At 36.6% G+C, this 15,139-nt stretch overlaps 1 protein-coding gene across 2 annotated transcripts in view; it reads left to right on the top strand.

Moving 5' to 3' along the window:
* The window catches only part of ERC2 (ELKS/RAB6-interacting/CAST family member 2), a 492,995-nt gene that overhangs the window by 261,508 nt on the left and 216,348 nt on the right, over nt 1–15,139 (top strand). For both annotated transcript variants that reach the window (XM_064518915.1, XM_064518916.1), the window contains exon 14: nt 7,649–7,784. In XM_064518915.1, the coding sequence (XP_064374985.1) occupies nt 7,649–7,784 (136 nt within the window). The remainder of the gene's footprint in view (nt 1–7,648; nt 7,785–15,139) is intronic.

Genomic DNA, 15,139 nt, shown 5'->3' with positions numbered 1-15,139 from the left:
TCTGTGCATTATAAAAGATTATAGAAAATTATAGGAGGAGGAATTGGGAATTATGACTGACTAATTTTTGCTGAAAAAGCATAGCTGCAGTATATTGTGTATTTAGGGTTTAGAGCAATGTTTTGATCTAGGCTTAAAATATCTGTAAAAGGATATTCTTCAAAATATTTAATGTAAAATAAGGTAATGTCTAGAGAAGTATGTTTATATAATCTTTTTATTAAGAATGTCTATTGTACTGGAAGAAGCAAATTCTAGTCAGAATTTTTTTCTTCTATCTAGCGTTCTTCATCTATTCTTTGTTAGCTTCAATATCATTGTCATCTAGTATTTATTTGGTGTGGATTAGTTAGTTGGATACTGCATTTCTTTACTGAATTGTCAAATGAGTTGAAAGATGTTCATGAAATCCTTCAGTTTGCAACTATGGAATTCAACAGTCCTTGTTCCCTCCCCCTTCCCCCCTTTCTTTCCATCTTTCTGTCTGTCTGTCTTTAGTCAAGATGTGCTGACCATTCTAGTTGGTCAGTCTGGTTCCATTTTGAATCCTTGTCTGTCAGTCGATGAAGCTGCTAGATGTTTTATGAGAACTGCTCACTGACTATAACCATATAACCATAGGGACACAAACAGAAACCTAATTTTGTTATCTGAAAAGCTGCCATTACCCAACCATTTCAATGTTTAGGAACGATCAAGCATCTGTGTAGTGTTAGTCATCTGCTCTGCTTTTTAGATTGTGTTTTGCTTCTTACAGCTTCTGAGCTGAGAACATAATCTCTTTAAGCCAAACGCAGTGTTGGTACCTCTTCAAAGTGCTCTGGGCTTGGGCTCTCTAGAACTAGTTTTGAGACTGGCTTTCCAGTTATGTGAAGTCTGTAAACTTAGCCACAGATTTTTAGTTTCTCAGGTTTTCAGAAAACATTGTATAGTATTCTGTGATGACTTGAGATGACTTTAATGTCTAGTTGAGTGGTAAACGATTTAGTTCACCATAAGATAATAGATATCCAACTTCAAAATGAACTGTAACCTAACTTGGAAAATCAAAAAGCTGTGGATTTCATCTTACTGCTTTGTGGGCAGTTACAATATCAAACAAAGAATACTTTTGCGTATATATCCATTTTTGCTACTTCTAATTTTAGTACCAGAGTATGATTAACGTGTGATGGTAAGATCTATTCTACTGCTTACACCCCTACAGCATACATTTCAGGTTTTGAAAACATCTATCTTAAACAGTAATGCTTTATTTATTTTTTTTTGTCTAATGAATTTTGTGATCTTAAAGCTTTAAATTGAAACCATGTAGCAGAGCATATGAAAGTAATTCTTCCTGTAGACTCAATTATGCACATCAGCACAGCTACTAGTAAAATTTGTGGGTATTTTGTATCCCATATGGTAATGGCATATGATATTTTCTACTCGTTGTGTACTCTTCCCAAATATTTTTCTATTTCTTATGCATCATTGATTATTTTTCCTGATCTTCCGTTTTATTCATCAGAGTTTTAAAAACAGAGCTGTGTGAAAATATACCAGAGCCAGCATACTGGAAAAATGTACTGGACCAAGAATTATATATATGCGTGTGTGTGCGCGCGTATGTATATATGTATTTTAAATACTTGGTAAATTATACAGGATGCACAATATGCTGAATACTCAGAGTGTCAATTTATATCTCCATAATTTACCCTGGTGAATGTTTTGAAATGTAGTATAGAAAGTACTGTGAAGTGGCTTACAAAGTTAGGAATATGTTTCTTGAGAATGCTTCTCAAAGAAAATGTACATTCGACATGGAAAATACAGCAATCTAGTGCACTATATTTCCTGAAAATAATGGCTAAAGATATATCTTTTTAAATTTATTCTAATTAATTTGGAAGCAGATGGAATGAAATCTCCCCTTTTCTACTAGAATTTTATTGGCAAGGCTGACAGATATTGCACAGTGTATAAGACCTGGAATCTGAAGGAATATTTGGATGACCAGTTTTAAACAGAAAAGTGAAGGTGACATGATAACTCCCAATTCAAGCAAACCAGATTGAGTGGCTGTTTGTAACACATTATTACTCCCATGATGTTTGTCAGCATATCTAGTTTTTATTCAAAGCTAATGAAAATAGCTTTTGATAGAGTCAGAATGGTAAAAGTGCTTTTACTAATTTCACTTGTGTTTCTATAATGACTAGTTCTTAAATTGTATATTAAAAAGAAGATGTCTTTAAACTCATGACTGAGCAAAGGATGTATTTCTCTGCATCCCTCTGCCACAAAGGAGAGCATCTGAGTTGTGTGAGTACATTTGCTTACAATTTAGCCTGATTCATCCTGCAAGGAGAGAGAACCTGGAATTGTTGTTACGTGACAATAGTAAATTTCTGTCAAACAGCAAACAAGATGGGAGTTAAGAGATGAGCGAGTATCTACTGAACCAGTTACTATACTTGAGAAGTACAGAAAAGCCTCCAAATGAATTCCTGTTTAAAAAAAAGAAATCCTTGTTAGGTAAAGGGGATAAAATGGAAATTCTCTCTCGAAGATGCTATCCATTTCTTAACCTGAGGACAGTTCTTACCAAAAGGATTGGCTCCAGCTTTGCTGAGTTCTCCCAGAAGGCGTGCAAGCTGTCTTCTCAATTAACTTCTCGTACTCATACGCTAACTGAAAGGAAAAGAGCAGATTCTCTGAAGAAAAAACAGAGTCCTAAATGAATCTAAGACATATTGTATGCTCTCCTTGCATCTTTCTTAAGGTTTGCTTTTCATTAAAAATCATTTAAATCTTCAGGGTGATTTAGCTTGAGTAGCATACCTTGGGCTCTCCATTCTTAGGGGAGTAGTGGTCCCAGACACTTGAACTGATGTACTTCTGCAGGGCTCAAAATCCAAAGTCAGCATTTTCCCTTGTATTTGCATGATTCTCCTTTATTAAAAAGTAATATGGGATGTCAGGGTGAGATCTTTCCCAGTGGCTAGACATTCTCTTTGGCATGCAGCAGGACAGTGGGGTAGAATCAGATTTGTGGAGAAGGCGGGGAATCCTCTCAAAATTATGATAGCTTTTAAAGAAAAATTAAATTGTATGGAAATTAAGTTAATTTTTTTTACTTCATGGGCTGAGCTTCATTTCCTCAAACGTTTCTTTTGCTGCTTGATTGTCTATGTAGAATTGATGTTTTGTTTTTTCCAGGATTTCTGAATATTGAAACTACTGCTGTAGCTAGGCTGTTTTGTGTCTGAAATCCTGGACATTTAAAAGCAGTTATGTGCATTGAAAGTTCAGTGAATACTTTGTAACTTTTTCGAACTGCTGGACTTGACTGCCCTTGCTCTGTATATTTGCTGTGTGCCTGCATAGGATTATTAGTATGCACAGTAAGCCTTGACTCATCACAAAATGTTTTATTCTCTGTGCATGCTTCTTTCCTACATATGTGCTGTATAAAGCACGAGGACATATTTTGTTCGGGAAATCCTCCCAGAAGGATGATGTGCAGTCCACATATACCTTCTGCCTCACAAACTGATGTGCAATGCTCTACTCTTCTACTGCAAATACTGTCTCCAAATCATTACCTGTGTCCCATGCTCTGTGCGTCCCTCACCCTCTTACTGCACAGCCATAGAGCGTTCAGCTGGGGCCTCAGGACTGTGCCCCTGCTTTCCCGGGCTCATCCCACAAACCAGTGTCTTCTCTGAAGACAAAGCAGAGTTAAAATCTGAGGGGGGGATACCTTCTTGTAGTTATTTCGTGTGCTGAATTACTTCTGCATCTTTAAGGCCTCAGAGAACTGCTCACCTAAGCTTTTTAGCGATGGTACTTTCTCTTTGCTTCCATAGACATATAGTTGGTTGGGGAAGAAAGAGAGGCTACAGCACAGTATTCTCTTACTTCCTCCTCTTCAGGATTTTGCATCTCACAGGCGCCAGATGTTCTTTGCAGCTCCACTGTGTTCTACTTCTTGGTGTGGAATTAGACAGAAACTGGAATAGGAAGTCATGAGAGGAAAGAGCGATGAAAGAAACAGTTAGCATAGGCATAAAATTCAACTTCTTGCAGAGGTTCAATATAAATTAATTTGTCATTTACTCAGCATTAGATTTGAAACCATTTTATATTGTAACAGCACAAAATCATATTACACAGCCAAAATTTCTGCCAAATGCCGCATTTGCATACCAAGTTCTGCAAGAGACATTTCTTCTTGTATTCATTTTATTTCCACGCCAATTAGGTCTATGCTTATGATGACACTGTATGAACCAGTGAAAGAGAACTGATTTTCACTTGGAGTTGCACAGTACTTCTAACATATATGAATACCTAGATTTATAAATAGAAAGGGCATCACTCAAATTCTTGAGATATTTTATTAATTAATATAGAACTTGGTATCTAAACCCAATATATTCCTTAAGACATAGGAACAAGTTTAAACTGAACGATGAAATTTCTGGTTGTTTTTCCATTAATCTGTCAGTGTAACTTTGACAGAAATATCCCTCCTGCTTTTTAGCTCTGTCATGTTGTTTGCTTATTATTGGTAAGCTGTGGCACAGTGTTGTATTTTTTAGAAAATCCACCTTTCTTTACTTAAAACACTGGTGATTACTATACGCACAGGGCTATTGGGGTAGATCTCATGTAGGCAGGTTTCTTCTGACCATCTTGTACTGTATTTTTTCATTCTCAGGTGAACCTGAATTGGGGATTGATGCTGGGAATATAGCAAGAGGCAGTGGTGGTGCTGTACTGCTGGCTTCTAGGTGTGAAAAGAGATTTTCTTAGAAGTCTTTGGTCCTGTCATTTTGCTAAGGGCATGTCTGAAGGGGAGAGAGTCCTAGGTATATAGTGTATCAGAAAGGGCGTGTTGTTCATCCAGGTACTATAAAAGATATTTGAATACAGTTAATGAAGATACAGGCTAAGTTCTCTAAGTCTTACAAAATACTAGCTCCTGCCTAGAGCTGGCTCAACCTGGAGAGGCTCAGTTTTTCATCTTCCAGCGAGTTTTGTGTAACATAAAAATGATTATACTAAAAATAAACAAACACAAACATTCTAAAAGGATGGCTTTTGACTGATTGTTTCATGAGCTTGGTCTGTTTTCTTGTGACAGTGTATTGTTGGGGATTCTTTTTACTTTCCAGCATGCTTTTCAGTCTTCACACGTTTTATGTGTGACCTTAAAAACTGAGTATAAAAGAGAAATGCTGCAAATAGATAATCATGTGAGGCTAATGTATCTATTTGTGTTTAACAGACTGATGCAATCTCTGTAACACAACTATAGGGTAAATTCTCTTTTTCAAATGGAGGACTTCATATGTGCCTTTTAACTTATATGTGAGCTTCATATAGATTTGTTTTAATTCGAATTTATTTTTCATCAATTGGTGACATCTAGTCTTTGTCTTGATCTGTTTTCTGTGCACATATTTCTTTTTCAGTCAGATGAATACAGTTCCAGGGAGATGAGCTATAGTTATGGGCAATTTTTAGTATATTTAAGATCAAATAAAAATAGATTTATAATGTATATTATATGGTAGTACTGTATCAAACTCCAAAAATATCTAAGTGATTTTTCTTTCACATTGGGACTCACAGTTTTAGAAAGGAAATTAATGGGGAAATTGCTCTTGTAGCTTTTTATTCACTGAATGCCATGCTGTTTTCTACAGTTCTGTGTCCTACTTTTGTAGATAACTCTGTTGTTAAGTATGAAGCTGTTCAACTGTCACCTTTCATTCTGGAGGTCTCTTGGTGAAAGGCTAACACTCCTATACCATTACTTCATCTGTCTGAAGTTATCTGATAGCCAACCAAATCTTATATAGTAGTGTCACAGATGTATAAATGTTTCTATGACTTTTGATATATTGTATAGTTTAAGATACTGTAAGTAAACTTATAATAAAAACTATAGTGTTGCATGTAAATAAGTGGGGAGAACTAAGATTATTCTGCACTCTTGTAGATGAGAGTGCTAAGGCCACATTCTAGATTTTCTGGAATTTTCTCAGGAAAGAAAATTGAGATTTCAGATCCTTTGTCCACAGATTGTTTTTGGAACCTATGCTGAGGTTTTGTAAAAATCACTTAATTTCACAGACTTTGCACAAAGCAGAATTTGTTCTTAGTATCTCTGATCATATAGCATTATGATATGATGGTTCCCATGGGATTTCTTATTAGAAATCCATTTAGCCATTTAAAGTAGCAAAGATTTTCAGTTGAATTACTGATACTTATTCCTGTTTTTCTAAGGAAATCGAAGTTTCTTTTCTAGTAATAATAGCATATTAGCTTTTCTGTTATGTAGTATACCCACAAATTTTTCTATGCAGTGTCTTCTAAGAATTTTTAATACCATGGCAGCATTTACTAATTTGAGATTCATTGTTAAACTTTCAGTATAAATAAGTAAAAGAACTGATAGTAGGACAAAGAAGGCAGTGATAGAAGTAAATATAAGATGTCCTAGTTTCTTTAGCGTAGTAAAATTCGTGCGTGAAAATTATTCTGTAACTACTTTTTCTCTGAAAGTTCTATTGTGGAAAGCGCAGAGACATTTCCAGTGATCCTTTTGGGCACTAAAAAATATTCCCTTCATTTGCCAAAATGGGATTAGTGAGTAGATCTCATTAGGAATTTGCACATGACTTTGCTCCCTTTTATCTATATAAAAATAAATTCCTCAGAGTCAAAGGAAGTCGAGAAAATAATATCCAAAAGTCCAAGAAGGTAGAAAGTATTGCTGCAAGGATATTTTTCAGAGCCAGCCAGAGCAGTAACTGTAGCATCCAAAGCAAAATTAGCTTGCCTCACTTCCTAAAAGGGTATATGCTAAGTACTGGAATCAGAAAAGCTTCTAGTGTCTTAATAAATAAGATCCACAGAAAAAGATCTTTAGACTTGAAACAAATTAAAAATGTATTTTTTGCTTGAGTAAAGTCTTAAGAAAATTTTTTAATGATGATAAGGATTGTTTCATTTTCATTAGAGGTTCTTCATAAATTTGCTGATAACCATTTGTTGAAAGAAGTCATTTTATTGAAAAAGATACAAATGTAATTTTTGTTATGTAAGAAGATATTTTTAAAGACCTCTTGTATTTTTCATGGTATATTTATGTTCTGACCCTCTACTCCAATACAATATAATCCTCAGAAACATTTTATCTCTATGCCAGCTTTGCAAAAATAAAAATGCACAACACGTATTAGTCATTCACCTGCTGCTTCCTTTAAAATGAATGGGTCCTTAAAGGGCCCATTAAAGTTGGCCTTGAAATTGCTGCTTGTGTAAGGATTGTAGGATAATCACCCTCTGTCAGGACAAGGTTTTTTCTGCAGAGTGTGTGGAACACGTGTGGACAAATGATGAACAAGGAAGAAAAGCTTGTAGACCAGAATAATTTTTTCATCACTGTATAATCTTATGACATCAAAACCATTTTGATATGCCAGTTTGAAAACAAGATGAAGTTTTGATTTATTTCTGATATTCAGAATACTTGTGTCTGTTGGTAGGTCAATGATCTGTGTCATAGTCACAAGTAACTTTGTAGAGAAAGAGATGTGATTGCAGTTATTAGCACTAATGGCTATGTGCATACAATTCTTAGACATATGAAGGACCAAAACAAGAAGGTTGCCAATCTGAAGCACAATCAGCAAATGGAGAAAAAGAAGAATGCGCAGTTGTTGGAAGAAGTTCGTAGACGAGAGGACAATATGACGGACAACTCTCAACATTTACAAGTGAGTTGATTCTTTTAACTGTGCTTTAAAATCACCAAAGAAAGTATTCTTTTTTTTTTTTTTTGTGCGTCTTCCAGGATATATGATGAGTTTCTCTATACTAACAGCTGATGGCTTTCTGCTCTTCTACCAGAGAAGGCACTAATGACTTCAGTTGCACCAATGAACTATAATATTTAGTGTAAGGAAAAAGCAAAATAGAATGTGAAGTCTTCTCCTCAAAAGGACCATATTTTACTAGTTTAAAATAAAGAAAGTCATTCTAGCTGGTTTTGAGTAGAGTCAGAAAACAGAAGGATAATTATCCTTTCTGTATTCGGTTTCTGTGGCATTCACAGTGTGACATCCACAAGCATAGTGAGGTTATACAGTGGGGTTATGAGTGCTCAGCATGTTTGAATATCAAATAGTAGCCTTCTCTGAGAGACTTTTTTTGACTGGAGACATTCACATGCCCAGGTGATTAGCTGTGTAAAATACAATCCAGTTTTTCAAAAGCATTGAATTGTTTAATAGTGTGGAGATTGCAGAGAACTGCATTTGAGACCCATGGGCCCCTTCTTGTTCGTGTTTCTAGCTGTAGCTCTCCACATTAAGTTCCACTGTCTGAAAGTGCAGATCCATATCAGGAGGGATATCATAGTCTAATCTTGTACTTAGATCACTTAATGAGTGTGATTTGGTCATATTAGCTCTCTGTACATGTATATGGAGTGGATGTATATGGACAGCTGAGGTTAGACTGGCAAACAGGGTCATGGTGAATTAAGAATTCTCACCAAAGATGTTTACCTCACGTACTTAAATAAGGAATCACAGAGACAGCTAAAACTGTCTTACTTGACAGATCTCTTGTGATCATTACTACCTTCTTACTGCATCAAAAAAACTTTTTTTTTTTTGCTGTTGGAAGGAAAAAGTTGTCCTATAGCTCCTTTTTATATAGTTTAGGCTTTGAACTGTGTTTTTGGAGAATCTCTACAGTTTGTAAGTTCAGACATTAAGATTTGAAAGATAATCAGCTGATCTGGTTAAATGATACATTATACAATTGAGAAATTATATTAAAGACCATGAAACAAGTTTGATACTTGACTTAAAAATTATTCTCTGAGAGCTGACTATGAAAAACTGTGAACAGAAGAACTGAGTTCTGTCAACAGTATCAATATCTCTGCATCCAGTGTTTATAGGTACAGTCTAATTTACAGTGCAATATGTCATTTGTGGCTTGATCTGGTTAATATAATGGGTTTCTGGAAAATTTCTAACAGGTGGAATTTGACCCTCATGTGCTACATACTGTGCTGTATTTCTTATATGTTTCTATATGCAAATGGAGAAACTAACAGTGCACCTCTCTTTGGGCTTGTGTCAGTGAAACTGTATGTCAGAATCAAGTTCAGGAAATGATACATTATTTATGTGTCTCCGTAATGTTATGTGTACTTTGTAACCCTAGTCATTACAAAACGATTGCATCACCATGCATTCTACTGCCCATGATACAGCGCTAAAACCTTGTGAAGTATTTGGCCTAACAATATGATTTATCAAAATTAAATTTCAGGGTTGAACAGCTACTTGTAATTTAATCTGGATTGAGAAAGAGAATATATTAGAGCTGTATTTTTTCATTAATATTTCAGAATTCTGTCAGTGGAGTGGTCACTAGAGAGCAGAGGGCAGTCTTAGTGTCTTTCATGTAACCCCTATACTTGGAAATCTCAAACCATATACTGAGAATGGGTCCATGAGATGGAAGCAGCACAGCTGAATAACTTGAATTTAGAAAGAAATAGCCATATCTTTTATACAGCTTCCCTGTGCCATTCACTTGCTATAAAATGTTTGCCTACTAAAAGCACTTCATGAAAAACAGTTAACTAAGAACTGTTATTTCTCTGTTTTTGTAACTAGTCCTTAGAATGTTAATGTTTTAACATTTCCAAATGTATACTTTAACATATTACTTTTGGTAATATCTGTGTCGTGGCCCACCCTACACTTGCTGAGCTGCTGGGAAAGAGAGAAAGGGAGGATCCCAGCTGCTGCTGCCAACCGGTAGCTGCTTTGCATTCCCCAAGTCTTTCCCCAGTAAAGCAGGGAGCAAGGGAGCATCGGCTGGCTGGGCTGCAGCATGCAGGAGCGTCCCGTCCTATCTTTTCTGGATGCGTTCCCTCTTTGCAATTTGCTTCTTTAGTGAAATAGGCTGGCTGTCACTATGGGGATTGTGAAGGAGGCAAATATACTCGAAAGAAAATGGCTTGTTTGACTTTACTGATTGAGCTGTGAAATGCCTAAGGAGGTGTGCTCGTTGCAGAAGTTTGACTCTGCAGCACTATGATGTGTTTAAGTGAATCCATAAGGAAACAGGGTGAATGGAGAGAGATGGAGAAGAGCTTGATGAACATGTGGCAATTTTCCTTCCTCAGCAGCTTAGGATACAGGGATGGTCTAGCAGGTACAATTGCTGTGAAATTGCAAAGAGGTTAAAATGGCTTTTCTTTATAAGCCTTCCTGAAGGAGGCAGATACTGTTCCAGTGCAAGAGACCCTTCCCAAAATGGGCTTGTCGACATGTGTCCTTGTATGCTTCTTTCATAAGGTGAAGGAAGATGGGATAGTGATAGTGTGGGGGGGCTTTTTTCTGTTCTTGTGAGGTAAAGGAATTGTCATTCCCTGTGAAAGGTCCTTAGAGTTTGCTATAGAAAATGAATCACAAAATTCATTGTTCTAATAAAAGCTCATCATACTGTTTCTAAGTCTAGTGGAAACATGTCCCTGCCTCACATATTGGGAGCTTGGGGTTTCCCTGTTCATTTTAAGATTTGGGGAGCTTTTAGTGTTTCTACGTAATGTCATCGTGAACTTTTCAAATAAGTATTTTGACATCAAATAGTTGGAGGTAACATGAGTGTGAGATGAATTTATGCTGATAATAGAATATTCTGGTTTAAAGTCTCTCACTGTTGTGTTTTATTTGTTAATGTATGTGTAAGGTAGTTATAAATACTAGGTGAATGTCATGTCTTGTTCTTACATGAATCTTGTAAATAAGTGGATGACTGGTTGAAAAAAACAAACCCTAAGGCTCCAGTCTATACAAAGGAAATTTCCACCTAAGACTTGCTTAAAAATACTTTTTCCCTATGGAGTTGTTTAAACAGCAAGTATGTCTTAAAATGCAGGTTTCTCCTTTTAAAACATTAGATCAAGCACTGGCAGATGCATTGTTATGATTTTGATTGGCTTGTATGGCTTGTGATTTGAGGGTGATTTTGATTTGAGGCTTTTGCACCTGGTCACATCCAACTATTTAATGTGTTTGGTGTAAGATAAACATTTACTCCTGTAACATGTGGGTGCGAACGGCGAGGCTGCAGGGATGGAACACAGCTGTCTGTGGGTCCCAGCGCGTAACCGCGTCCGGGAGCGTGCTAGGTTTGAACTTCTTAATAATGTGCTCCAAAGGATGCGTATGAGGCAGTGCGAGATAGGTACGTGTGCCTTCCTTCCTATCGAGGGTACAATCTGATTCTCAGGAGGAAGAATATAAACTGAAGTTCTGCTAGTAATATGAGTGTGTATGGAATCCAAAATTAGGATATGAGAGTTGTCTAAGTTAATAACCTGACAGATCAAAATACTTGGTCACTTTATATTAAAGTTCAGTTTATAAAAAATGTATAGAGAGTAAATAGAAACACTGTTAACAATACCAATCTAAGAATTTAATTGAGGCAAGATTTGTGGGGAGATGCATGATGTGAGATATGTGATATACGTGGAGTTTCTGGGAGTACTATCCATCTGCTGATTAGAAATGAAATTAATTGACATTTTAAGTACTGAATTATGTATATACCTTAGTAAACCATAGGTACCTTATTTCCTTTTCTTGTTACGACTTCTGATACCTTCTACTAATGTTTATAGGTTCATATAGCACATAGTGCTTGTGTCTTTAGTATACTTCTTTCCTCTGTGAAGGATGTATTGAGCTGTTATAAACAGAGCTCAAGGACTAAAGTATATCCTAAAATTCTCTGGCCTGATGTAATGATTGTAGTTGCTGCTGGCTAGCTGTGAAAAGCTCAGTTGAGACTTGCTGAAGAGCAATTAGACTAATCAAATTACATTTATTCCAGCCAGGTGTCAATCTCCTTTGTACTGGGAGGGACCTAACAAGAAAGCTAGGATGGTTGCCCATGGACCATTTTTCAGGGTGTCATTCAGGGCAACAGAATTGGTTGAATTGCCAACTGTTTTGTCCAGCTGGAGCAGCGGCTGAGGCTGTCCCTGGTCAGCTGTCCACTCACTTACTGGCAGGTTTGAAGAAGTTCTGATGTCTGTAGTTTCTTTGAAGCTTCAGTAGTATGTAATTCCCCAGGCTTGTAGCATTTGGTATACTCATGATGCTTTTCACTAGCTTTTAAGATAAAAGCCTCTCAGTGCTGGTTCAGACCTGAGCATCAGCCCTTGCAGGACAAGTCTGAGTCTCTGCTGGCTGTGTCTCATGGCGCTTTCAGGCCCCTGTTGGGAGGAAGAGCACCCTGAATGCCTGTGGAGAGAATTCACTTTGGTCTCTCTCAGCTGCCAGCTGTAATTGAGTGATGCTTCAGGTGTGGTTTTGGGGGATTTATTTGGATCACTTTAAAACTGGAAACACTGGGAGGCTAGACTTCAGATTAATTCTTGGAAATGAAGAGTAGTTGTAAGGTTTTCAGCTTTTTCCTTCCACAAATCAAGGGCATACCTGTTCAAATCCTGCCAGATATGATGGTCATATATTACATAAAGCATCACAGCAGGAGAGCTGGTCCGTGAGCACTTTATCATGAAGCTGAATTATTTTGAGAATTGTGTACCTAACATGCCTTCATTTTTCTCTCTTTGCTGTCTGTCTTATAAAGATAAGCTTTTTGTAGAAGTGCTGAGCTAAGAAACATAGCAGTGTGTTGTGAAGTTGCACACAACTCCTCAAGCAAATCTCTGCAGGATCTTGAAATGTTATAGATGCTAGATTTTATTTTTGAGGTGATCAGTGCTTGTTTCCTGAGAGAGTTTTTCTTGATTCTTGTATGGCATGTGTTTGTTCCAGTAACTCTGTTACCTCAATAGAATTAGGAAAGAAAACATTTGGGTAACATTGATAAGTTCAGTGGGTTTGGTTTTGATTTCCAAGCCTGCTGTGATAGCAAAAACTCATAATGCTAATGTAGGACTGAATACAGGTATTTCTTGCTGCTCCGTAGACTACATCAATCTCCTTTAAAGCACCAGACGCCAACAATCTCAAATGATGGCAGGTCTAAAAAGCCAGTTTATGAAACTAAATACTTTAAAAGTGCCTCAACACTAGATATGATTATCCCCACATGTTAGTTTGAAACAATAAGAATTTGCATGTAATAATATTCCCATACATCTTATCAAATAGCCCTCAACGAAAACTAGATGTATACTTCTGTCTGATTATACTTTTCAGAAATATAAAATATCAATTTAGTATGTGAGTGGAACCTTATAGAATCATATCTGTTTTAAGTCCAGAAACACTGCTCTGTGGAAATTTATGTAAACTGTCACATGGTTGCAAGTCACAAGGGAGAAGCAGGGACCAGCCTGAACAGAAAGTAAAAAGTTTAATAGACTATTCTGCTCTGGTCTACCCAGCTTGTGAATGTTTCTGCCTTTTCTTCTTCTTGTTTATCTGCTGAAAAAGGCTTTGACTCTCCTAATGTTTTAAATGCTTGGGTTATTTGTCACAATTCTCTTATAGGTAGGTTGGATAGAAAATCTTAGGAAGAAGTCCACATGCCGGAAAGTGATTTTGCACTGGAAAGGAATTGTTTTTGAGTGAGATGACATGTAGTCCTCACTGATTTCAAGAATCATGCACAGGCAGCTTCATCAGTGCTCAGAGCCTAAAGTATCGTGAAACAGGTTGTATACGCACATATGTTCTCTACGTGTAAATATCCAGCTCTTCCAAACTGAGTCCAGCATCTGAGCCTTGGTTGGCCACTAGACATAATAAGAAAATGGGCAAGAATTCTGGGTTTTCAGTATTTTGTATGTACATGGCTAGAAATTCAGTCTTAGATGATGAATAAAGCATCATCAGGAGAAAGTCTATCAAAAGAAGTAGGAGAACTGGGGAGTTAATATTACAACATGTGCTGTTTGATTCTTGCCATGTAAATATCTGTGATATCTTACTCATTAAAATTAGCTCAAGAGATTTCACAGCTATTCGGCATGAATCCTAAACTTTACTTTTTACTCTATGCTTCAGTATATAATTCTGATCTCCATGATAGTTCTAGAAATACAAAATATACTGAAGACATAGCACAGTGCCATATGTTATGTCTGTGTCTCTTAAAATAAAATAGAAACATGGCCTAAACAAGTGGTATACCTGACATTCATTTATTATGATTTTCTCTTAATGCAATGTATTTCCTAATGCATTGTCTCAAAGACTTTGGAACTATAATTTTAATAAAAAGAGGAAGCTAGGGAATGAGATGAAGTCTTGCAAATAAAAATGAGCAGAGCAGTGTAATCTGTTCAGAGACAGAGGAAACAGTTGTGACTATTATGTGGACAGGCATTAGTGTACATAGCTGACATAAGGCAGGAGAGAATTCATTGCATAAACACACAGCTTTGTATTTATTAGTGCTGAAATACATACCTAGTGAGAAAGCTCAACCTTTTGAGAGGTTAAAATCATGAGTTACTGTATTAAAAGCAAATTCTAGTTAGAGCATGCATCTGAAGTTGGGCCTGTGCCTCTCTGGAAGGCTTTAATAATTTTGAGTGTGTAGGGGATTCTGTATGTGTTCTTCAGAAGGCTGGTTGTTATTGTGGGGGAAGGTGGAGATGAGGTTGGGTTTTTGCCTTTTACACCATTCCTCTTTGATCTCTACAATGTGCGTGCATGAAATGCACATCGTCTTCTAGCTCTGATGATTGGAACTGTTTTCTGCTTCTCACTCAACTGTGGATGGAAAATAAGGGGAAACAGAGACTGATCTTAGTTTTCATTTCTCTATATTGTAAGCAATGTATATCCCTCAGGACACACAAATGGAGATATCTCGAATTTGAGAAAAACATACAGAGAAGAAAAAAAGGATAACCTATGGCCTTTCCTTGCTGTAACGGTTTTGAGGATGTTACTTCTTGCTAGGGTATCTGATATCACATACAAATGTTTTAAAAGAAAACTTGGATTTTTGCAAGTCCATATTAAGATCAGTTGCAACAAGTTTTTCAGCCTTTGTATAAGTTAATCAAGAATCATGAGCTTTTGGATACCAGTTCAGTGACAAATTCAGAATT

This window comes from Dromaius novaehollandiae, chromosome 12 (assembly GCF_036370855.1).
Source record: "Dromaius novaehollandiae isolate bDroNov1 chromosome 12, bDroNov1.hap1, whole genome shotgun sequence".
Lineage (NCBI taxonomy): Eukaryota > Metazoa > Chordata > Aves > Casuariiformes > Dromaiidae > Dromaius > Dromaius novaehollandiae.
This window is presented reverse-complemented; position numbering and strand designations above follow the sequence as displayed.